This window comes from Phoca vitulina, unplaced genomic scaffold (assembly GCF_004348235.1).
Source record: "Phoca vitulina isolate PV1807 unplaced genomic scaffold, GSC_HSeal_1.0 scaffold9, whole genome shotgun sequence".
Taxonomy (NCBI): domain Eukaryota; kingdom Metazoa; phylum Chordata; class Mammalia; order Carnivora; family Phocidae; genus Phoca; species Phoca vitulina.
In genome coordinates this window covers 26,182,666-26,207,849 of record NW_022589712.1, presented here as the reverse complement: position 1 = coordinate 26,207,849, position 25,184 = coordinate 26,182,666, and the positions used below count along the sequence as shown (strand labels likewise).

The window sequence follows — 25,184 nt, the reverse complement described above, 5'->3', positions numbered from 1 at the left end:
GCCCAACTCCTGATAAAACAAACCATTTTGAACTCTTTCAAAGTCTATATATAGGTCCCCTGTCCACCCAACTTGAACTAAACAGAACAAACCATTATAAAGTATTAGCTTTAACAAATTTGCCCTGAATACCTACAATGGTTTAAAAAAGGCAGTAGCAAAATGCCGCATGTCAGCAGGGGTTTATTTGGATTACATTAGTACTGGTGGTTTGAACATGCTGAAGAGTTTCTAAGCAGGGGTGGGCTCTATGAGGACAGATTTGCATGTCTGTAAACTGGCAGGTTTCTACAGAGACCAGAACTTATTAGGCATGTATTAGGCTGGAAGTTAGTTAGGATCTCTTGTTAAAAAAAAAAAAAAAAAAAAGACAGCATACTATGTGTTCATTAATATAAAGATCTTCTTTTACAAACAGCAATCACATTTGTGCTTTCCATTCTAACTGTCAGTAATCCAAGAACAGCAAGCTTGCAGGATGCAATCTTACCCCTCAATACTGATTTGAGGTTGAGCTTGGCTTGGCGGTGCAGGTCCTCTACACAGGGTGGTCTTGTGGTGGGAAGGAACACATTTTCCTGCTGGTGCCACGGAGCAGTGTAGTGGACCGTCCATCTACTCTCCTCATCAAGGTTGGAGACAGCTGTAGAAAGAAAGGCAGAGTAAATTCTGGTGTCAAAATAAGCTTCAGTGGCTCCAAATTCTTTCCATCAAGATGGATTCTTGGTGCCTAACACATCCATGGGGTAAGGGCCAACAAAGGGGGAATGGAGCAAATTCTGAATAAGGTTTAATCTTAGGCTCCAGGGGTCCTTCCCACAGTGTTTTGTCTCTAAAGGAAAAGCTGAAACTGTCCATCATCCCCCACAATGTTTTGGTAGGATTGTTTCCTCAGTTAACTGCTTCCCAGCATTTTGGGCCCTCCCTTTACTCCGAAGTTAGAAAACAATTAAGAAAACTGATAGAGACCTCCAATTCCTACTTAACTCTGCCACAATGAGTATTCATCCAATTGTACAATGTCATTGCAACAGTAAATGTTAGATTGTCAAGACAGAAACAAATTTCCTACCAAGAGGTGGAGACCAAATCTTTCCCCTCTAAAGCAAACATCACTGTAATAAACTCAATTTTTTAAAAAAATTAAGCATAAACATTCAGTGAAATATATTTAAATAGCATATCTAATAGAAGTAGAAAACAATCTGTATTACAAAATTTTCTCCACATTTCCTGCTTTCATGGAGTATTTTTTGTTTATGGAATACTATTATATTAAAATATTTTTTTAAAAATTCCAATGCAATTGACCCTTCCCAACACAATCCAATTCAACTGAGTTTCCCCAATACAAAAGAGTTTATCAGAGGGGAAACGGTAGGTAATCATGAAAGGTACCCTAAATCTCCATTGTAGTTTTCCTTGATCCCCCTAGGGCTTGGGATCTCTGTGTCTATTTTGTTTCTTCCTGAAATACAGACTGAGTTGGGGCTACCAGAGGAGCCCAAAATGAAGCTGACAGCACCAAATATATCCATCGACAATTTTTAACCCTTTCTATATATCTGCTGCTTATAAGCCAGATGTAGGGAGAGACTAGGGAAGTTTAAGAGGAAAACCCCCGTGCTGAAGCATTTCCTGGGGATGACAAGTAAAACCAGCAGATCCTAGAACTGTGAGCCAGGGGCAAGTCTTCCGTGACTGTGACATGATAGAGAGTGCACACTGAGCATACACATTTGTACAACATCGTATGTCCCTAGAAATGAAACTATAAAACAGACTCTCAAAATAAAATGAACAAGCATGCCTCAACTATTGAACCTTCCTATTTGAACTATTTCAAATTAATTCAAAGTATCTAACTGCCCCGTATTATAGAGCTATTAACAAAGAACAAATGAGCTAATATATGTAAAGCATGATTGTGGCAGGAACAGTGAAATTAATCCAACAGAGCCCCTGACTTTAGACCTATCGCTGAAGGGGAACTTGGCCTCCTCCGCGCTCCTGGGAACCTGAGTCACAGGTTAGCACTCCCCCATAGCCCATCTTTTCTACAGTTACTAAATTCTGTAAGCCTCATCTCCAAATAATTCATTTCTCAAATCATCCCACCTTCTCCGTAAGTTGCTAAATGGGAAAATAAACACTGCGACTAGACATCAAGCTAAAAACAGAAATGTCTGTGTGCTTTCTGCTTTTAATGTTTGACAAAAGCAGCATGTAAATTAGGCACCTGGTATTTCACGTAACCTCTTGCTGAACAAATGTTTTGCATGGTGCATGTAATTATCAATCTTAATACATAAAATCCACAAAGACAGGATGTAGCCCTTATTTACGTGCCTGAGAAGCTTGCACAGGGCGGAATTCGCCATATGTCCCCCAAAGAGTAGCCATGGTTAATTGCAACGTTTTGTGCTGATGTGCATTTATTTGGAAGACTGAATTACCACACTTCATAGCTGAAAACTACTGAAAAGTGAAACTTCCTATTTGCCAATTACAAATCAAATCCATCACACCATCAGCCCCACTGTACAGCTACCAACTGGCTCCTATGAAAGAACAGTTGTCTCTTCTCTGGAGCATCTCACTCTTGCAGGGCAGATTTTAATCAGTCCATCCAAAGACAGCCTTCGACCGAGGGAGCCGGAGAAAATGAGCCCAGAGGGCTGTTCTTTGTTGCTTTCTCCAATGTCTCTCTCACCAATGCTCATACCCATCCACATTTATCTAGTTTAAATCACTGGACCAAAAGCTAAACTAAACTAAGCCAACAGCTATATAAAAACAAAACCATGTATTTGTAAAATTTATACTCTGCAGAGAATGAAGAAGCATCTGGATTAAACAGACACGTAAACCAATGGTCAGTACACAATGAGGCCATGCCACAAACGCTGTGCACTTTACAGTGACTGATCAGTCTAGACAGAGTTTGTCCCGGAGCTCTGAAATACATAACAAGAGTTCCAGGGAGTTTCAGAGGATCATCGCCAGCAAAAATACGTGATAGATCACACACAGCCTCCCTGCATGGTAAGCCAAAGAATCAAAAAAAACATACATCAAGGCAGACATAAGGTAAATACCCCACCTTTTTTTTCAAAGGGCTTCTTTTGAGAAGCACAGAAGAAGTGGTTCACCTAAAATCCCAACCATAAATAAATAAGACATGCTAAAATCACATAATTCTGCCCTAGAGTTACAAAAGTCTGAGGTATTTGAACAACTTAGTAGAGAACGGAGTTTAACTTGTGCTAATTATGTTGTTTCACATTCTAATTCCATCACTCAAAAAGATGAAGTAGTACAACACACACACACACACACACACACACACCCATCAAGGGGGAAGGGGAGGAGAAATTACTTACTTTTTTTCTTAAAAAGTTTAATTAAAGACTTGATCTTTGCATTAATGAAGACCACCATTTCCAGGATGCCTACATAGGACTTAGAAATTTAAATCATATTAAAAGCTCAGCCCATCAGGCAGGTGGTAAGCTGTATCCTTCTGCTCCAGATTCTAACTTTCTTCCTTCAGTCTCAAATCCTTAGACATCTGCGGGTGGGGCTGATGTAATGTTGAGGTTGAGTTTATTGTCAGGCAGTTACAACCCATTAACAGTCCTTGAACCTGAAAAGCTCCCACTGAAACCTAATCTTTAAGGCTGAGAGCCGCAGTGACAAAGTGTACAGAAAGAAAGAGAAAGCCAATCAGTTCTTATTTGCATGAGAGCCACATCAGTCTTTCTGCCTCGGTGCTCATTTATTCACTTTCTCTCCAACAGATCAGAAGTTTCTCCTCTCAATGAAAAGAGTGCAGATCTTCCTTTACACAAGTCAAGGTGAAGCAAATGTATTCCCCATTTTCACTAGGCTACTAGGTACAACCAGATCTGTTTACTGGAGCCCACAAGACTTACAGCGAGTCTGTTTTGATTCTTTGACTCTCCGATTAATTCAGGCATTTGAACTGATTTGGGGATGGGGGAGTGGAGAGCCAAACTATTGTTTCCCCCACCACGCCCCCAGGCCCTGCCTCCTACACCAAAGGAACGTTTACAAGCAGTAAAACTTTACAACAGAATCTCCTTGTAGCTGTACGTGATGACTTGGTTGCATTTTCATGCAAATTAGTACCTCCTGTCTTCTCACCCAGTAGTTTTTTGTTTGTTTGTTGCCAATGACTGATCATCAGCATTGCAATTGTACCCTAATGATTTAAATCTGTGTATTTTAAATTTAATTATCTAAGCACCTGGTTTAAAAATTACACACACACACACACACACACACACACACACACACAAACTCTGCCCCTACCCATGAGGGAGAACAGTAATTCCAAACAAACATTATTTAGGTTTCTCTTGAACTTGAATATACAGTACTGGGTTCTGGTTCTTTTGTCCATTTGCAATTAACCTCCAAGAACTGGGGAAGCAAAGTGAAAGGGAAGATTCAGAAATAATAATACACCGAGGCTGGCACTAGGAAAATAACTTCCAGGCTAAAGGGACTGGAACAAATAGGAAAAGAATACAGATTGGAAAACACTAAGAAAACGGACCAAGGGAAAGAATGACGCTCACACCTCTGCCCAGGTCCCCTTCATGGCAGAACAGCTTTGGAGACATGTTAGACAACCTCTTGTTTCATAGCTTAGGGCCAGACTTATAAATGAATGGAAAAATGCAATAATCCACTAATTCAAAACATTTAGTTTATAACAAAAGCTCTCAGTCAAAGAAGAAAATTTATATAAGGGGCTCCCTCTAGGGAAAGATCTCAATGATTCCTCCTCCAATGTTCCCCTCTCCCTTAATTGTATTTTTTGAACAACAGCAAAAGCAAAGCAAAGCAAAAAACACACACACACACACATATTATCATCTCACCATCCACATTATCACAGATTTCCAATTTGTGCTCTTTCATCCTGTACATAGTTTTACTCAAAAGTAATTACATGGCCAGATGGCAAACAAGAAACGACTCAAATGAGAAATGACTCCAAAGTTAAATTATATAGCTGCCTTAAATTAGCAAGCGAAATTCCCCTTAGGAAAACAAATTTATAAGCAAGAGTGACCACGCTCTGCTTCAAGAGCCGCGTCTCAGTCTCACTGCACGAGAGACAGGTAGTAGTGGGTAGGCTTCTAGACAAAAGCTCTCGGATTCACAACCCCCAAGTGTTGGAGAAATGCAACACACAATGTCACTCCACATACGTGGGGTTGGAAATAACATGCAGCTTTTCATGTAGACAACAACGGCATCCAACCATTCATTCAAAGGTAAATACTGAGCACATACTAAGTGCCACGCATCTCGGGTACATCCGTGACATTCCTGCCCTCGCAGGACTTACATGATTTGACAGTAAACTACAATTGTATGGCGTGTTAGAAGGTGGTAAGTGAATGGACAGAAGAAAAGGCTGAATACGGTAAAAAAGATTTTAGGGCTGGGGAAGTGGCCAGGTTGCAGGATTAAATAGGAGTCAGGATAGACCTCATTGAAAAGGCGAGATGTGAGTAAAAACCTTAAGGAGGAGATGGCAATAAAACAAAAATCTACAGTGAATCCATTGGTTCTCATTTAAAGAGGGGATATGATCACCACGGGGTGGGGGGTGTTTGTGAGACACTTGCAGTCCACTAGGACTAGTCAGAGGAGTGCTCTAAGCAAATGAACTGTAGCAGGAGTCACACATGGAGGAAATTCCTTCCTCACTTGATATTGTATAGTAAGTGGCCATAGTTGTGTCTAGATGATACCACTATTTGGTTGCACACCAGTCAGTGGTGAGGCTAGGAGTAGAAAGTAGGCTTCCATCCCAGCATCCAGGGTACGTCGTCCTCTATGCATCATTCCATGCTGTCCCCCTCAAGTCCGGATCTTCAGATGCTAGCCAAATAAATTATGGTATTTACCACATGACACATCAGGTTACGTTCTGAAAGAGCTTATTAATTATAAAGATTTCCCCAATAATTTTATCATCTCTTACTTTATAGCCTGCACATCAGCATGAGAACAGGCTTATAATTTGCATGGCCTCAGTGTCATAGTTTATTGAAGAGCCAGGTTTTTATAGAAGTGTCTAATATCTTTTAATTGCTCCATTTATACATTCAACATAAAATATATAAATCCATGGTACTTCCTCTTCCAACTTTAGCCCTATTAACAGCAGAAAAACAAAGTTCAAATATCTCAGACATGGAAAAGAAATTGTTTTAAGATTTTATTTATTCATTTGACAGAGAGAGAAAGACAGAGCACAAGCAGGGAGAGGGGCAGAGGGAGAAGGAGAAGCAGACTCCCCCCTGAGCTGGGAGCCCGGCGTGGGTGTGGGGCTCTATCCCAGGACCCGGAGATCATGACCTGAGCCAAAGGCAGATGCTTAACCGACTGAACCACCCAGGTGCCCTGACGTGGAAAATTTGACAGTAAAGGGCAGGTAGGAGTGAAAAGCCCAATACTGGAGCCATCCCACCCAGGATATTAGTCATTTACTAGAGGAGGGACCTCTCTATACCTTGCTTTTCTCATCTGTAAAATGGAGACAGTAAAAGTATTTATGTTGCAAGGTTACCATGAGAATTTAAGGAGTTATTATCGATAAAGTCCTTAGAACTGTATCTGGTATGTGGTAAGCATATATATTTGTTACATAGATGAGTGAAATCTTAAGACATAGCTAAGCAGCCCTAAGCTTAATGAAGGGTCAGTCATGCTTTCACAGAAGGGCAATAAACATCGCAGACCTCAGTGTTTTTACTTGCCTCAGAGTTAAGCTACCAGCTCCATGAAAGATTGCTCTAAACCTATCAGTTCCAGCGGCTATACACTATCTTTTCTACCGCCCAAAATTCTCTCTATTCATTTACAAAAAATTCCCAGTGGTTACCAGTGCCCCTCTAACTAGTACCAATGGTCGTCTTCTCTCTCCTCTTGTAATTATCTTTAATTATATACCACTAATGACCCAGTTCTTGAGCTTTTCATCAACACTGTATAACACCTGTTCCTTTCCTACATCCGACTGTTCCTTCTCTGGGTTCTAACAAACTCTTAACAAGCTTCAAAGAGCCTGTCCTTAAACATTTGTCCTGTGCTATTTACTTATTAAAACCTTAATGATTTTTTTACTGGGGAAAAGCAGGAGTCAGGAAATTAAGGCCCCTCGGCCAAAACTAGTTGACCCCTTTTTAAATAGTTGAAAAAAATTTTTAAAGAATAACATTTCATGATGTGAAAATTCTATGAAATTCCAATTCCGGTGTCCAATAATAAAGCTGTAATGGAACACCACTACGCCATTAGTTTATCTATTGTATATGGCTGCTCTCGGGCTGTGTTCACCAAAGACCATATGGCCTGTAAAGTTGAAGCTATTTACTATCTGGACCTTTAGGGAAAAAGACTGATGATCCATGGATTATGCTACTATTTTTAAACGCTCTGCTCAATCTACCTCTCCCACTGTTGTCTTTCATTTGTCTGTCCTCCGGATCCATATTGCTAACCTCTACTTAAATTTCACATTATCTCCCGGGGATGTCTAATTTAAGCCAATCTGCTTTCAGCCCAAACCCTAGCTGCTTATCAAGAACTTCCTCATTTCTATAAGGGCTATTATAGTCAATTTTTCAATGAACCAGACAGGTAGATTTCATCTTCAGTCAAAAATGAGAAAACTGAGATCTAGAAGCTAATGCAATGTAGGAGCTAAGATGAGAATCTCGGTGTCCTGATTTCTCTTTCATTAGCACATATTAAGCTGGGAAAAGATATCTTTAGTACATTCAAGTCAATATATCTTATAAAAAAATCCCTATTAGGACAGATAAATAATATATTTGAGAATCATGTTCTCTAAAAATACTGCCAAATATTATACAGAAAAATATGCTCCCTATCACTTGAACAATCCTGGTGGCTTATCCTGGTTGAGAATTCTATTACCACTACTACTGTATAAATATTTGCATCCTTATAAAGTTCCAACATTTCTTTCTGCTTAGTCTTTCACTGAAATGAAATCTTATTTCTGACCAGCATTTAAAATTTTTCTTCTAGGAATCATCTGAGTGTTTCTACAGTGATCTGATTACTTTCCAGGAGTAGGTATACAACATATTAGCAAAGAGTTATAGAAATATTTTGCAAAGTAATACACAGTCTAAAAATTTTAACTGTAACTATGCATTTGCATTCAACCACTCAGAAATTTTACATCGAGAACTTATTAACTCCCCCAACATCCAGGTTAAAAGTAAATCAAACTTGGTTCCTTGGTTCCTGACCTTAGGAAGGTCAGAGTCCAACAGAGCAACACGCCCAACAAGATAAGAATAATAAAGTAATGAACAAGCACAGGGAGAGAGATAAGACCATGATATTAATGGAAAAGATGGCAAAGGGCACCCACCCCATTTGGAGTACAGAGTGGAAGAGAGAACTCTTAGATAAAACACAGTCACAGTCACACGGAGGTTCAGGATAAGCTTACAGGGGGGTGATGTGGGGAAAGGCAGCTAGGGAGGTGGAGAGAGGCAGGGCCAGACCCCAAAGGCCCTTGCTTCCCATAGGGGGTGGGTTTTCATTGGTGGGCCAGGGAGTCACTGATGGAGTTAAAAAGGGAAAGCTGTAAGGCCAGTGTCAGATTTCCAAGAGACCACTAGTGCAAGGGGAGCAGTGGATGTGAGTGCACTTGACCGGGGCAGAAAGAGAAGCTAGGAGCTGGTGTAGCAATGCATGCCAGAGGTGAGGAGGCCCGAATCAGTTCTCACGCAGGGCCATTTTTCTACAACTACCTTGGTCTTATCAGACTGTATTTAAGTCTGTAACTTCAGGAACCATTATACACTTAAGGTATAAAAATTTGAAATTAAACCCTAGCTGTTTAATAAATGACTCTGTTAACACCCACGTCGTCTTGAGCACAACCTTAAAATACCTTATTATTTTTACTAAGGACAAAAGATTTTATGTTCAAACCTGAGAGCTTCTTAAGAGCAGAGCTGTCTAAGCCTCCCAGGACTCACAGATAAGGCTTCCAGCCCCTCGAATCCTTCCCCCACGGCCCCATCTCCACCTAGACAAAACTTCAGGCCCTCCTCTGTGCATTCGGGGTGGCTGGGGCATTAAAAGTCTTTATGTTGAATCCAAAAACCTTTCACAGACTCTGTTAAACAGTATTTACTAAAAAGGAACATTTTCAAGTACTGTCCACAGAGTTATATGCAGATATGATGCCAGATAATATACACATTTTGAATCACACAAAATTTGAATCCTTGATCAACTGAAAATGGTATATATAATCAGTAAAGATCACTGTGGTCTAAGTTGTAAGAGGGAAGGGAAAGAAAAATCAGATATAATGGAACTCTGGTAAGGGCCGTGTACCAAAAGATAATTTTAAGTTCTTCTCAAAGGAATTTTACCTCTTCAAAATACGAAAGGTCTCAGCCCAGCCTTATCTATAAACAGGACTTTTACTGACTGTTGATTTGTTTTAGGCTATTTTTAAAAATCAAGCTTAACATCTGAAATAAAAGATTGTACGTGACTAAGTTAATTTAGGTGTCCTCATTATCTTTACACATGGCTGGAATACTTGAAATACAATTTTTAAATCCAGAGACACACCCAAGCATTCTTGTACTTCTTAGACTGGGGGCACTGGAAAATATCATAGCAGAAAGTATCCAATAGAAGGCCCCTGGGCCTATAAAATAAAGTGTACACTTAATAGTAAGAGATTTTAGAAATATTTAGGGGCACCTGGGTGGCTCAGCCAGTTAAGCGTCTGCCTTTGGCTCAGTCCACGATCTCAGAGTCCTGCTTCTCCCTCTCCCTCTGTCTGCCGCTCCCCCCTGCTTATACTCAATCTCTCTCTGTCAAATAAATAAATAAATAAAATCTTAAAAATATATATTTAAAAATTAACAAGCAACATAATCTACTTAAACAATTCATAATAATGCTTTAATAATAAACTTAGAGATAGCTTAGTCCCTATCCTCCTGTTTAAGAATCAAAGTCTTCCCACAACTTTAACTTTTGGAGATAAGAATTGTGTCTCATGTTTCTATAAACACTTTCACATTGAGGGCAATTATATACGGTTTGTAATTTTTATCTATCAAAATAACAATCATTATTGAAGCTGCAAAGCAAGTAACACAGGCAGATGAACTGATACAATCAATAAATGTGTAAATAAGAGAGTACCTTTAAAAAATAGGGCTGTCAGATAAAATTCAGGATTCCCAGAGATAAAGTTGAATTTCAGGGAGAGAAAATTTCACGAGTAAAGGACTTTTAAAAAATCTACAGTATAATTCATTTGTTGATACAACTGTAATTTATGATATAAAAAAAAAGCCATAAGGATTTAACATAAGGATGAAACAATATACTTTATATTACTCAAGACAAATTGAATTGACTACAGGTTCTGGCTGTTAGGCATTTAACTGAATAGAATCAACCCAAAAAGGTGAGTTGGTTACATGTGACTAAAGGATCTCTTATTTTTTCCCATCAGGCATTTTCCCTCCAAATTTCTACTATTCCTCTCTCAACAGTCTAAGACCTCACACATTCAAAACTTCTTTGATTCACTTGTCAATTTTAGGTTCCATTACTGCAGAGCTGCCATATAAGAGGAAGATTAGAGCAACTGCACAGTGGAAGGACCAGCTTGCCATCTTCCTAATCCAGGAGACCCTAATGGGACAAGCAATATCGTGTGGCCCCTGATGTGATGAAATACCAAGGATAAGCATCACCTATGGTAAAATCAAGTTAAACACTGTTGACAAGTTAAACTTTTCCAGTTTACATGGAATACAAGAGCTAGAGGAAAAAATGAAAACCATCAAACTAAAAGTGGAACATTTTGCTGGTCTGGCCTCTCTGGTAAGTCAAATAATAATAATAATAATAATAATAATAATAATAATAATAATAAAGGAATGTGCCAAATTAAAGGAGATTTGAGGACCATCACAATCAGATGCATATCCTGGATAGGAGGCTAGTTTTAGATAAACCAGTTATAAAGAAAGGCCTTTTACAGACAAGTGGGGAAATTTCAGTTATACCCCGGGTGTGACTTTGATCTTGTGCTTTCTACAGTTCATAAGGAGGTTAAGCACACACACACACACACACACACACACACACACACACACAGTCTACAAGGTAACGCTGTAGAAATACTGTCCCGGAATGAAAACATGTGTCTGATGACAGATGCTCATGAAGAATTATATTAATTGTCCCTTGAGTTATGTTATTTCATAAAGGTATGTTAAAAATCCCCAATGTTCTAGAACTTCAGTGGTACAATGATCTTTTCTTCCTCCTGCTTCTGAATTAATCTTTAATGATGAATCATATGGCATATTGAAAACAAGGCGGATGGAAATCTCTCCATCAATATCTGGTGAGGGGAGGTGGCTGGTGTAGAAGGGGAAACCTGAGGAGATTATAATGTATCAGTTCTTTAGAGGAAACCTGATCTGGCATCCACTTGACCAGTTAATTCTGATGCTAGAAACACCCTTTACTCTGCATGTGTTGAAGCTAAAGGCTTCTGCTGTGGATCCTAGTTAATAATTTAGTCTAAAACCACTGCTACCATCTGCTCGGTCAATTTCAAAACGTCTGCTATCACTGTGACTAGTTTAGTAAAGCCACAATATTCATGTGACAAATGTTGAACAAACGAAAGGCGAGGCAAACAGAAAACATGCTACGAAAAAAAGAAACCCCAATCAAAAGTCCAAAACACAAAGGGAGCCCTGCTGACACAGCATGAAAATTCAGTCCTGCCTGCAGGGCTGGAAGGATGCAATGCCCCTCTAATTCTGGGCACGGGGCAATCTGGAGACTGGCCCGAGATGACGGGCACGAGGTGGGGCTGACGGTGGAGGGCTCTGTGAAGGGAAGGGGCTGTGAGGCTGGAAGTCACGGTGAGCAGTGATATGGCAAGGGCAAGCTGAAAAGGGGAGATTTCCTATTTTCCTAGACAGAGCTGAAGATGGTCCCAAAGAGCATCCCATCCACTCTTTTTTATTTTACAAAATAAGGGACCTGAAGCGCATCACGGAGCTATCCAGCATCCACGCTCCCATCTGCCTCTGCCTTCACTGGGAAAGGCTGGTGGGGCAGGGCTGCTAACGGCCACACTCATTTCTGCCTCTGTGCCGCCGCGCTTGTCATTCTTCCCCGGGGATGCTTGATCCCTGACTTAGCCCGACTTGGCACGCCCCTGTTTGTTTTTCAAATGTTAACCTTAAGAGGCATTCCTTGACAGAGCTTTAGTAACTCTTTATTTCAAAAAAATATAGGCCATATTACTTCAAGGAGAACTTCCTCAAAAGTGAACTACGTCTGTCTCACAGAAAGAGAATGAATAATTTCATTAACTGTAAGCCTCTTATGCTTGTACCAACTATTCTTCATGACATGTTGTACAGCTCTAATCCATCCACCCACGTTAGTACTGATTCATCTAATTCATTCTCCTCAGCCTATATTAGGAATATAAAGGCTCATTCAGGATAGAAATAATGTATATGAGTAGAGCTACATAATCAATTAGTTCAATTCTAAACCTAACTCACTTTACCTTTCCTAATTCAATCATTCAAAACACAGAATGCATATTAGGGGTCTATCACATCTTAGAGAAGAGACTAATTTTCTGTGCTACTTAAATTTACCATAATTACATCCTTTTATAATAAAAATAACTTAAAGGGAAATGAACCTCAAATTTGAAAAAAAAAAAATCAATTTCAACCTTTCTTTTAAAATCTTCAGGGAAGAAAGAAAAAAAAATCTCATTGTAGAATGAAAAGCCGAAGTATAATGTGATGATCTGAGAAATCTAATTTAAGAGTCACGTGATTAGCTAAAGTGCTTTATACTCTGGGCTCTCTTGTACTTTTAAAATTGGACAAAGGGGACATCCTAATGAAGACTCTGTGTGGGGTGGGGTTGGGGGGGGCGGCTGACGAAATAAAGTAGAAGGTCGCCACCTGCAGGGGGATGTGGTAGCCAGTGAAACATTCACATAGTTTGATTCCTGCTACTTACTCTCTTGACAGAAGAGCTTGGGAGAAATGCCTCTGATTTAACAGGTCTCAAAAGAATGTTCGCATCTTCCTCCACCGAAGGAAGACCCACACTCTATAATCTCTGTGAATTTTCACAAACTACCTAGCATCTGCAACCAAGCGCAGATTAAGGAAGCACCTGTGAATGATGTAAAACATTTCTGAATCTATCAGGGGACAGCTACATTTAAATGAAAAATGGCTAAGAAAAAAGAGGTCCACATCAACTTCCAAGCAAAACATACAATCTTGCAAAAAAGAAATCCAAACAAGAGTGTTTTCATTTAGAGAGAAAAGGATTCTGAAGCCAAATTGTCCACAAACACAAAAAATATGTTATTTAAAATGACGGAAGGAAAATCGTATTTCTCACTGCTTAAATTAATTACAGTTAATGATCAGTATATATAAAGATTCAGAGAAAAGAATAATTTGGACTCATTATTTTGTAAGCAGCGGAACAATCTCACAAACTGTTCCATTTTTCTTTTCTCTACTTCCTGTGATTTCTTATATTATTTCACATATGGTTAAGATGAGCGCTACAATTAATAAACTGGTGTGACCAACTGCTTTTGTTAAGAGGCCAGCTGGTTCACATGCAAAATGATAATTAGACAAATTAAGATAGACCGCTCTGGTTTGCTGAAGACCTGACAGCAACACTAAATGTCTAACTGTATTTGGTTTTCTAGCAATGGTGAAGGTTGACCTAGGCAAGGATAACATTTATCTCATTAGGGTTGGTTTAAAAAAAAAAACATTACAGTGTCCTAAACTATTGCATAGACAGCAGAATTCTTCAAACGGAGACACTAGCTCCGTATTTAGCATGAGGGCTGTGAAGGATCTGGAATTACGCTGCTGCAGGTGTCACGGAGGGAGCAAAGGAAGGTCAGCCAGGCATAAAATGATATTCAGAATGAGTCCAGGGAGTACAGAACTTTCATTAAAGTCAAGCATAGACTTTTGACACAAATAAACCTTCCTCTAAGCTCAACGTTTCATATTCTTTCACTGATTTTTCTTGTCAATTGTGAGAGATAAGGATAATTTTAATAAGGAAACAACAAATGAGAGTAAGGGACAAGAGTAAAAACATCAATTATTTCAGGGGGGACATATGTTCAGTATCTCTAAATTCTAGTAACCTAACATTTCTAAAGCAAGGAGTTCACGGTGCAGGTTTCTGACCTGACGCCACAGAATTACCTCCAAGCTTGCTGGCATGCCCCGGGTACCAGAGGGCAACACAATTAGGGCACAGCTGGAAGGAAGGGGGGCGTGTTGATTGCAGAGCCCACATAATTAGGCCCACACAGAATTGGAGAAAAATCACATGGCAATCAAAACAAGAATGCTGATGCTAGGTAATGGCTGGCCACTGACTTTGTTAAAACGATATGCTTAGCTCCTCCCCCTCGGTATCATCAGGGTTCAAAACAGCAGAAAAAAACCATGGGATTCTTCACATCGTAGCAAATAAAATCATAATAGGAGGGATTAAGATTAGCCGTCTTTCTCATGCACCCCAACAATAGTTTCAACAAGCAGTCAAAAGCAGGAAGCTTTGGAACTGTAAAGACAGGTGCAGAGAGTTTGTAGTTTCGTACACTGTATTTATCATTCATTCATTCATTCATTCATTTATTGCTTTTTTCCACTAAGGAAGAAAGGCGGAAGGGAGTAGAAAGCACTAGAGGAATCTGACCGACAATAAAAAGACACACAATCAATGTTTTCCTGAACCAGAATAAAAAGAAATGTAAGGTATCTGGGGAAAAAATAACGTGGGGGGGGGGGGTCTTACAAGGCCAAGTAACTTCCCCAAACCTCCGTCACATTGTACAACAACTCCCAGCAGACGCGGCTTAACCCAGTTTCATCCCCTTATCTGAAACGCCCATCTCTTTGTGCGTAGCAGTCCATATGAATCATTACATGATAAAACATGTTCAAACTGAGCAGCCACAGTCAATTTTCACTAGCGAACCATATTTAATCAAGTAAGCATTTCGGCTCTCGAAGACAGTCCTAACGCACCTGCACTGTTCTCCACTTGTCTCAATGCTTATGCACAACGGGATGCAATGGAATTATTTTATTATAACTGCTTTCTGAAGAGAAATACTCACCAGCTGCACCCCACTGGATAGAGGACTCGGCCACAGACTCCGGAGGATATATCACATTCATTATCAAAACAAACCCCAGAGCATCTATGGAGGGCTCATGCCAGCAGGGCGTCCCATGTTGAAATAGGATAAAATTCACTTCGTCACCCAGTAACCTCCGTCTTCCTCTTGTCAATACAATCACAACTGCCCATCAACAAGGATAACTCTATACTCTGAACTTTCCAGCTTCACTTAATATTGTGTTTAACACCACCACTCTCCCTTGCCCCACCCCCCAAACAGCCTCTTCTTTCTGCAGCTGCTGAATGCCACAAATAGCTTCTTGTATAATTTGATTTAGAATGCACCCCAAACTAGACATGTTGAATGGCAACGTGAATGCTTCATTCAGAGAGAACTAAAATGTGTAGAATGCCCTAAAAACATCACAGTGGTAAAGGGGATCATTTGGGAGTCTTGGGGCAGAGCCTGCAAATTCTTCTCAGGTCAATGCAAATGGCAAGAGAAGGGTTTCAGGAGATTCCCACACTGATCAAAGGACGACTGGCTAATTCCCCTGTCTGGATGGGGTTTCCCTAAAGTGGCCTCCATTCTCCACACACATTTATTTTTCTTCCTACTCTCCTAATAAAATGTACTTACTCTAAATCTATTCATTCTCTAGCATCAGTGATCCATTCTTAGGTTAATTTTTGAAATTGTCTGACTTAATGCTTTGTGTATTCCACACACGGCAAGCCCCCTCTGATATTTTTGTAGGGCCAGAGCCAAATCCAAGTACTCGCTTTGCAAAGTCAGCTACTCCCCAATTTGATACAACATGACAACACATAACATTCATGGAAACATTCAAAGAAAGGTGATAATCACCCATCTGTATGAATGGGTGAAGGAGGGAAAGAGCTGGGAGAATTTAAAAGCATCTGTCCTATAATGCCACAACAGTCTAACCTCTATGAAAACTTCCTTTAGGAAATAGCTCACAAATAATGAAATAAAAATTCCCACACGGATGATGACTACTTTCCCATCACAAATGTAAGTTGTTTCTTGAAAAGCTTCCCTGTGTGTTGAAATTGGAATTTATTTTCCTGAATACCAAGTATCCTGGCAACCAAATGACTACTGGAGCTGGAGGACAGGGAGAAGAGTTAAAGGAAAAACTCTTTTGTTGCTAGGGAAAAATGGGAGCCAGAAGGACCAGTGAATTACCTTTAACCCGCTCTCTTCCCATCATCCTTTGGGTCTCAGATTAACAGACAATTTCTTCAGGAAAGCAAACCTTTCCTGACCCCCTGACTCTGTTGACACTGCCTATTATTCATCTCATCAAGACCCGTACTTTCCTTACAGCACTACTACTTGCTGCTTTGGTATAGTTGTTTGTTTGGTGAGTCTATCTCCCACTAGACATATGATCTGGACCACAGAACAGAGGCCATGGCTCTCTGGATCCACAGGGCCTAGGGGCTGACCACCAGATCTGATACACAGTAGGCATACAATTATTATTAAAGGAATAAATTACAGGAGGAAAAGTTTAAGCAAAATGAGCTCCAGAGAATTTAGCTTTATTCTATGGTATTAGAAAATAATTAATGTTAAAGCATCACAGTATTGGTAGACAGCTTTTAGTAAGACATGAAAGTACATTTCAAACAAGTCATTTCATTCAATTCCAGCCTTGACTTGTTCATTAAGGACACTACCCACCAAGCACAACACTAGGCACTGAAGACACAAAGATGAAGACAACCTTCTCTTACAAAGTCCTCCTTGACCATTTTGTCTCCCATGTCTTCTCCCTAGAAGAGTCATTATCCGCTCCTCTGTCACTTATCCCTCCATAATTGAACTTATCTATCTCCTTCGTTGGCTTTGGAGATGGCAGTAAGTCTGCTGATTGAAGAGCAAAATGAATGAATAAGCAACCTATTCCTTGTCTGTTAGGAATTCCATTGGATGGAAGACTGATACAATCAAATGGTAGTAAGACACATTTTTAAATAGAGGGTGCCCTCTAATGGGAACTAGAAGGAAATAATATCAGAGAAAACATGACAGTGCAGGTGACGTGTGATGGACGAGTAAGAATTTGCTAGATGGAGAAGGATATGAAACACATGCCAACTAAACAAAAGAGCAAGAGCAAAGGCACAGTGAAGAGAGCGAGCTGTCAGTGTGTTGGGAATACTGAGTTACATGTATAACGGAGGCTGTAATTGCCTTCATAGCCCCAAACCACCTTGTAGGCTGCACTGCATGTGAAGGTCTACAAGCTGAAAACCACATTTCCCAATCTGCCTTACACCTGGTTTGCAGAACCGGTACACCTGGCGAATCTGATGGAGGACCTGAGTCCACACTCCTGATGCTTTGGCGATTTCTGCGGGTAAGTCTGGTTGTTGAAGCAACTCAGTAGGAGTGATAATTCAGTCTCAGTGTTCAATCCCTACCAGTTCAGGCCTTGGTAAGGCAGTTGTGAAATGGTGTCTTGGGAGTCATTACTGAACAGCTTGGACTTGTTCCCTAGGCTTTTCCAATGATTGTGTAAGTACCACCCACCTATGTTAAATCCCCTTCTGCTTACACTGTTGTCTGCGGCTGAACCTGTCTGAGACAATCTGCTAGCCCACTGGGATGACCAAGTGGGGTTCGTAGGGGTGGAAGTGGGAAATACGGCTAGAAAAGTAAATCAGGGCCAGTTGTGAGGAACCTTCCCTGGCAAGTCAAAGAGGTTAGACCTCAGTCAGTTAGTTATGGTTAAACATCAGTTTTTATACAAGATAGTGGTCTGTGTTTTAGAAGAATTGTAGAGGCAAAGGAAAACTGAATTGAAAAGTTAGGCAAATTCTAGGGGCACCTGGGTTGCTCAGTCATTAAGCATCTGCCTTCGGCTCAGGTCACGATCCCAGGGTCCTGGGATCGAGCCCTGCATCGGGCTCCCTGCTCAGCGGGAAGCCTGCTTCTTCCTCTCCCATTCCCCCCTGCTTGTGTTCCCTCTCTCACTGTCTCTGTCTGTCAAATAAATAAATAAAATCTTAAAAAAAAAAAAGTTAGGAAAATTCTATAAATCCAAAGTGAAATAATGTTGATGAAAGAAGGAATGGGGGTAAATAGTCTGTCCTCCTTATGTTAACGATTTCTCCCATGCCTAACCTTTGGCTGTGTCCTAACACTTCCTGCCTCTCTTAAATGCTTTATATTCCAGCTAGGACACCAACAGTCCAGGGGTTGGATGCGCCCACCCACTGACTTGGGTTAGCCTCTAGCCTTACCAGTTTCTCTTTCGATTTCATGATGCTGGGCAATTTTGAGTGACTATTTTAGTTTTTGATTATTTTTTACTTAGACAAACTGATTTTCTTCTAAGAGTGGGATTTGCATAAACGATCATAAACCATAAACGATATGGTCATGATAACAGCCCATAACTGAAAAATAATATATTCTCTGTATTTATTTTTAAAATGCTGACTTCCCCCCAATCTTAGTTATATACAACTGAAGTATTGCATAAATTCTGATAAAGAACACACAAGAACATCTAACCACTATCAGTATTTAGGGAAAGAAAATCAGATAATTGAAACAAGACAGCCAGCCCCTTGTTAAGTGGCTATGAAGGGAATGTCAGAACACTTATATGGAAACAACAGAATCTACTCATTATATGAAGCAAAAAGGATTTATTAAGAGATATTAAGGAGCTTTCAGAATCTCCAGCAGGGCCAGAGGACACGCTGACATGCCACACTGCCAAGACTGTCACAGTGAAACACTGCTGTTGCTGCTACCTGCTCTCATCACTGATGACGTGCAAGTCTGGATGCTAAGTGTCCACAGAAGTCAATGTCAAAAGAGCAAGAGGCTAGTGCAGCAAGGCTTACAAGAAGATGCAAACAACCTATGAAGCTACTGCCTAATTTTCATACTGCAACCAAATTCAATACTGGTTGACAGAGCCTTGGTCACATACCAGTCTAGCTGCAAGGGAGTCTGGGAGTAAAGGCATTCGCTTAGCTACCCTGATCTGAGAAGAAGTAGGCCAGGCAGGTGTGAGATGGGAGTTGGGTGAGCCAATGACAGAACCAGCTACAGGATTTCTAGCCAAGTTCTTCAGGAAGAACAATCACTAATATAGTCCAAAATCAATCTGGGTTTGTAGTCTCTTATCTCAATTTTGATTCAAATCCAGAAGAATGTTTATTTACACCAGAACTCCCTGAATCAGAAGCTGAGACAGAGAATTCTTTCACTCTGATTGCATTGGTGGTCCCAAGAACTCACCAAGTAGTATTCAACACGGTCACCTGCTGAGTAGAAAAACTCAACACAGTCCAAGATTGGTTTCTTCCTATGGGCTCCCTTTCATGAGAACATTAAAAAAAAAAAAAAAAAGGAAACTATAGGTTTTTGTGTTTTTTTTTTAAGACCTGCTCAAATTCTATGTCATATAAGAAAAATAATGGCGATAGAGGTGAGGGTGTAAGATTCACAGCAGTGCTTTTCAGGAAACCAGAATACTCCATGGGTTGTTATAATCTGACTTTACAAATTAAAAGAGCAAATTCAATGAAATCACTTTTCCAATTACCTTGTGTACTTAAAATTGGAAAAAAAATAATAGAAGTTTGGCCTTAATTCTCCACTATGTATGAGTTCTTATGGAGAAGACCATGCATAATCTAAGCAATGACATAGTAACTTCAGTACTTACACTTCTAAAATGCCACTGAAGAAATTGAATTTAGATAAAAAATTTAAAAATAAAAATAAAAATACAAACACTGTAAAAAATGAAAAAATAAAATTAAAAACAGAATGCCACTGAAGAATTAAACACTCTACAGGTAAGCATCTATTAAGAAAATATAACTTTTCTGGGGCGCCTGGGTGGCTCAGTTGGTTAAGCGACTGCCTTCGGCTCAGGTCATGATCCTGGAGTCCCGGGATCGAGTCCCGCATCGGGCTCCCTGCTCGGCAGGGAGTCTGCTTCTCCCTCTGACCCTCCCCCCTCTCATGTGCTCTCTCTGTCTCATTCTCTCTCTCTCAAATAAATAAATAAAATCTTTAAAAAAAAAAAAAAAAAAAAGAAAATATAACTTTTCTGAGCAGCACTGTACAAATAAACCTTCTCTGAATGAGGCAGAATAAAAATGTTTTACCATGTATTTAGTAATATCTTCAATAGTATTTTTTCACAGTATAATTTGTGGTACTAATTTAATAGAAAGCAAATCTTCAAAAGAAATTCTCTTCTGCTATTCAATTTTTCTTTTAATAAAGTGAAGACCTTCAACTTTTATCAAGAAACAATGGCAATCAAATGGGAATTTCTATGTATCTCATTACTTGCAAATATTTATTTCTTCATAAATACCCAGATATTATAAAAAAAAGCATGAAATATTAATGTTCCTATCCAGTTTTTTTTTTAAAAATCAGAGAGCCATCATCTTGGATGGAGAAAGTAATTTGCTCCCGTCTCAATACATGAATAATTTAATTTTGCAAGACTAATGTGACATTTGTATAAGATGCCGTTCCTATTGTCCATGATACATAGACCCCCAACAGCAGGGGAGCGTGCGAAAATTCTGTAAGCAATTTCAAGCAAATTCATGCTTGAAAACAAGCATGGTGTCTGCAGGTTGTTCTCTGGTAGGTTTTCCTTGTACTTCAGAAAGGACACTCCTCCACACACGGCTAGTGGTTTCTAGCCAGCTCGCTGGAGAAAGATCCAGAATACATTGGCAGTATTTCCTATTCCCTCCATTTCAGGAAATCAGATAGGGTTGATCAGCAATGCTTCTCTTCACATTTATATTGCTGAAATGTTCTATCTTAAAAAACAAACAAAACAACATTCAGAGCCACGTGTGTCTATGACAGAGCCTAAGTGAAAAGTTGGCCATTTCCACCTTGAGTTCAACTTTTTGCAACACATACACAAACTTCAATCAGATCTCTTTGACCACCGTGTGGAGAACGGACTGGGTATGGGCAAGTAAAATTAGGAAGTTATTGTTATGAACTGTGCAAGAAATGATGGCAGCCTGAACTAGTGTTGAAAAAAGAGAAATGGGTGGATTCAAAATAGATTTTGGAGGTGGAACAGAAAGATTAGATAGATGTGGGATGGAGAGAAAGGCAGGGATCAGAGAGAACTCTACTCTTCCCCCCTAAGGTGCCTGGGTGGAGGCCAGTGATGCCATTTGCAGAGAAGGGAAACCCGGGAGGAGGAATGGCTGGAGGGGAAAGGAACCCAGACATCCGACATGGGAGCGGTCTGTTAGACACACAAGCGGAAATCTCACATGGGCAGATGCATGAAGCTCAGAAGAGAGGCCAGGACTGGAGATTAAAAACAACTTGGAAATGAGCATACAGAAGGTACTCAAAGCCACTGACTGAGAGCACTTAGGGAAAGAAGGCAGGCATACAAGAGAACACAAGATTGAACCCTGTGGTTCTTCCTTAGAAAAAGAGGAGGGGGATCCCCTGCAGGAGCCAGAAGTGGCAGAAGTAGTTTCTTGAAATTAAGAGAGGAAATACTTTTGAGGAGGGAAAACGTAGTAGGTAACTTCACAGAAAATGCTAATAAGGCAAAGAGAGAACCCTGGGCATTGCATCAGTGCAGCAGAGGACCAGAAATCCGGATTCTGATGGATGAAAAAGCGAAGAGGAGGTGGGGGAGCAGGAAGATCAGATGTAGACCACTTGATTGATTACTAAGTTTTGCTGTCAAGATAGAAAAATATGCGAGCACTGAAGGATATGTGAGGTCAGGTAATTTCAAAAACTGAAATAAGTTTATATAATTATATATTTAACTGAAATAAGTTTATACCATTATATATTTAACTTATATAGATAAGTTAAATAATTTCCTTTTCCAAAAATGTTTGGTTTTTCTTCAAGATCTCTTAATTTGTTTCTGAGTCCCCAAGCCACTGCAGAGCCTTTTTTAGATTCACATTACGAAACAGGATTCAACTATCTCGGTTAATGAATGACAATAATCTTCAGGCAGAAAGGCTGGGAATTATTTTCTGAATTAATGAGTTTCATTAATTGAAAAAAGAAAGGGCCTCCATCTCCCCACATCCCCCCACCCCTGCACTCTTTCATGACCTCTCTGTACAGCACTGGCAGACATCATCTTTCTACCAACTAACAATGGCTGGATTCAAGTTCCGAACATTCCTGAGAAGAGGCACTCATTTGGGCAGAATGTACCCATCAAGGCCATTAAGGAAAATCCACCCATCAAGTCTTATAGCTCACCCAGCATTTTTTTTCTACTTATGAAGACAAAATTAAGGTGAGGGGGAGCAGTAGATTAAAGAGAATTTTTTAAGATAAAAAAGCTGAAGCAAGTAACTCCAGGAATAGAAGACAGTAGACTGAGAGAGGAATTCTTGATTGGTTAACCGATTTGGAATCAAGACTATGAAGTAATTGAGAGTGTGAAATCTCCAAGGACTTAAGAATGGAAAGCCCAAACCTGTGTCTATGCTGTAGGTCCAGCCTGATGCCAAATGGCAAGACTGCTCCATATGTTAAAAGCACAGTACAGTCTTTAGGGAAACAAAAGAAAAATAATAGCTAGAAGCAAATGGTGCTTCCTCTGAGCTGAGCATTTCATGCACAATATCTCATGTAACTCACATCACAGCCCTAGGGTGTTGGAGCTTGTATTTTCCCCATGTTTCAAGTTGAGGAAATGGTGGCTCAGTAAGAAGCTAAGTAATTTCCAAAAGCCATTAAGTATGCCAAGTGGTGGGGCAAGAATTCAAACCAGGTTTGCAATCCTGGAGGCTTCCTCCTACCTACTCACCGTGTAAGAGGACCTCTGGGAATACCTAAGGCAGGAATGAGCACTTAGCAAAGCAGACAGACAGCTGAGCCCAACACAGATTCAAACAAAGCAGGAGAACTAAAAGCTCAAATTAAGCCTGGACTTTAAGCAAACTTTTTATTAGGCACAGAAAAGTACACAAAATATGTGTGTCACCACGTGAGTGCCCACGTTACCAGTACCCAGATCAAGATGTAGATGATGATCAGCTCCCAGAGCTCTGTTCATGGCCTCCATGGTCACTACCACCATCCCCGAAGGTGATCGCTACCCTGACACGGTCACCAGAGGTTAGTTTTGCCTGGTTTTGAATTTTACATGATTAGAACCATACTTTCTGTGTTTGGCTTATTTCACTCCACGTTATGTTTGTGAGATTCATCCATGGGATGCACGTGGCAGTAGTTGGTTTATTCTTATTGCTGTATGGTGAAGAGAACACTTATCCATTGCATGATTAATGCCCATTTGGCTTTTTTCTAGTTTGGGGCTTTTATGAGTAGCATAGCTTTGGACATCCTCATAGATGTCATTTGGTGAACACATTTATACCTTGATGTTGAGCATATTCCTAGAAGGGGAAGTTGCTGGTTTAGAGGGAATGAGTATATTCAGCTTTAGCAGATACCGCCAAAAAGTCTTCCAAAAAGGAAAGACTAGTACAGTGATTTAACGGTTTTCTTCCCATAGTAAATGGGCACTCCAGTAAAAACAGAGCTTTAAAATATTGAAGGATATCATAAAAATTATCCCAGGGCCATTCTTAAATATCAGAAGTAAACTAAAAAGAGAGTCTTCCTGAAAATCATCTGAATGATGGAAGCCCTGCTTGCCAAACTTCATGTAATAAAAGCTAAAGAGGAAAGAAAACTGCTTGAAAGGCTCTTGAAAGGGTCAGTGTATACAGCACCTGGGCTGTCCACAGACTACGCTGAAGACAGTAGTCTTTGGCCCAGGAAAGCAATTTCTAGTTCTCACCCTCTATGTGAGACCTGGAACCTCAATGTTTCCGGGCCTTGGGTGTTTCACATCTGAAATGATAGAAGGGCACTAGTTGAGCTCTCACTTCCATTTTGGGCGCAACATAATGTGATACAGATAGATAAAGGAGAGAATGCTTCGGGCTTGTCAGAAGCAGCAAGGATTCAGTCCTACATACTCACTATATAATGCACCCAAAGCTAGAAGATATAAAACCATGGATATACTTTTGTTGCAAAACAAAACAGAGGTTAGCTGGGCTGATGCATGCCGGGGAGTTCTAAGGACAACTTAAGTGCTGGAGAAATGTTTTAGGGATCTTATAAGGAAGTCTTTTAGAAAAAAAAAATATTTGAAAATATTTGGCCACAATGATCCCAAGATTAAAAATAAATTTTAAAACGTGCTCTTGGGTTCCCAAGTCGTAATGTTAAAATATATTTTGCCATATACAGCTCTCATTTCCCTTCCTTCTTGTATAGGACACCTCCCTGCTGTCTTTTTTACCCAGAACACCTATGACACATGAAACTCATTCCAGCCGCCTTGCCATTTTTCTCCCATTTTTATTATAAGGCTTTTCAATCACTATGTTCCTTTATACTTTTCCTCAAGTCAAGAGCTTGATTTTTATTCTTTTTTGTTTAAAAATAAAAACATGTTAGGTTTACTAATTTTCCTCCGCATGCAGTTTTGGCTACGTCCCATCAGTTTTGAAATTTAACTTTCTCTGTGTCACTACTTTCTAAAGAGTCTACTTTTGTATTCAAGTATCTTCTTTTCTTTCTTTTTATCTGTAATCCTAATGAATTTTAAAATAACCTGACATAAGGTCTCAAGTTGAATAAAATCCATCTTGACAGAATCCATAAGAAGTCTGTCATTCTTGATACCTTTTTTTTTGAAACTCCCCTAGCATTTATCCTGCCTCTTTGCACTTAAAGATACGCTTTAAAAGGTAATATACCCTGTCATGTATGTAACTTTAGCTTGTCTTTGCTTTGCCGTGTTTAAACAGGAAAAGCAAATTGAGCCAGTTGTATA

The 25,184-nt window shown here is 39.9% G+C and overlaps 1 protein-coding gene across 5 annotated transcripts in view; it reads right to left on the bottom strand.

The window, feature by feature from the left end:
- The window catches only part of NHSL1 (NHS like 1), a 126,247-nt gene that overhangs the window by 61,493 nt on the left and 39,570 nt on the right, over positions 1 to 25,184 (bottom strand). For 3 of the 5 annotated variants that reach the window (XM_032407791.1, XM_032407793.1, XM_032407796.1), the window contains exon 2: positions 491 to 643. In XM_032407791.1, coding sequence (XP_032263682.1) covers positions 491 to 643 — 153 coding nt within the window. Of the gene's footprint in view, positions 1 to 490; positions 644 to 3,383; positions 4,233 to 15,292; positions 15,583 to 25,184 lie in introns of those variants that run through there. The other 2 variants (XM_032407794.1, XM_032407795.1) reach the window with 2 other exon arrangements.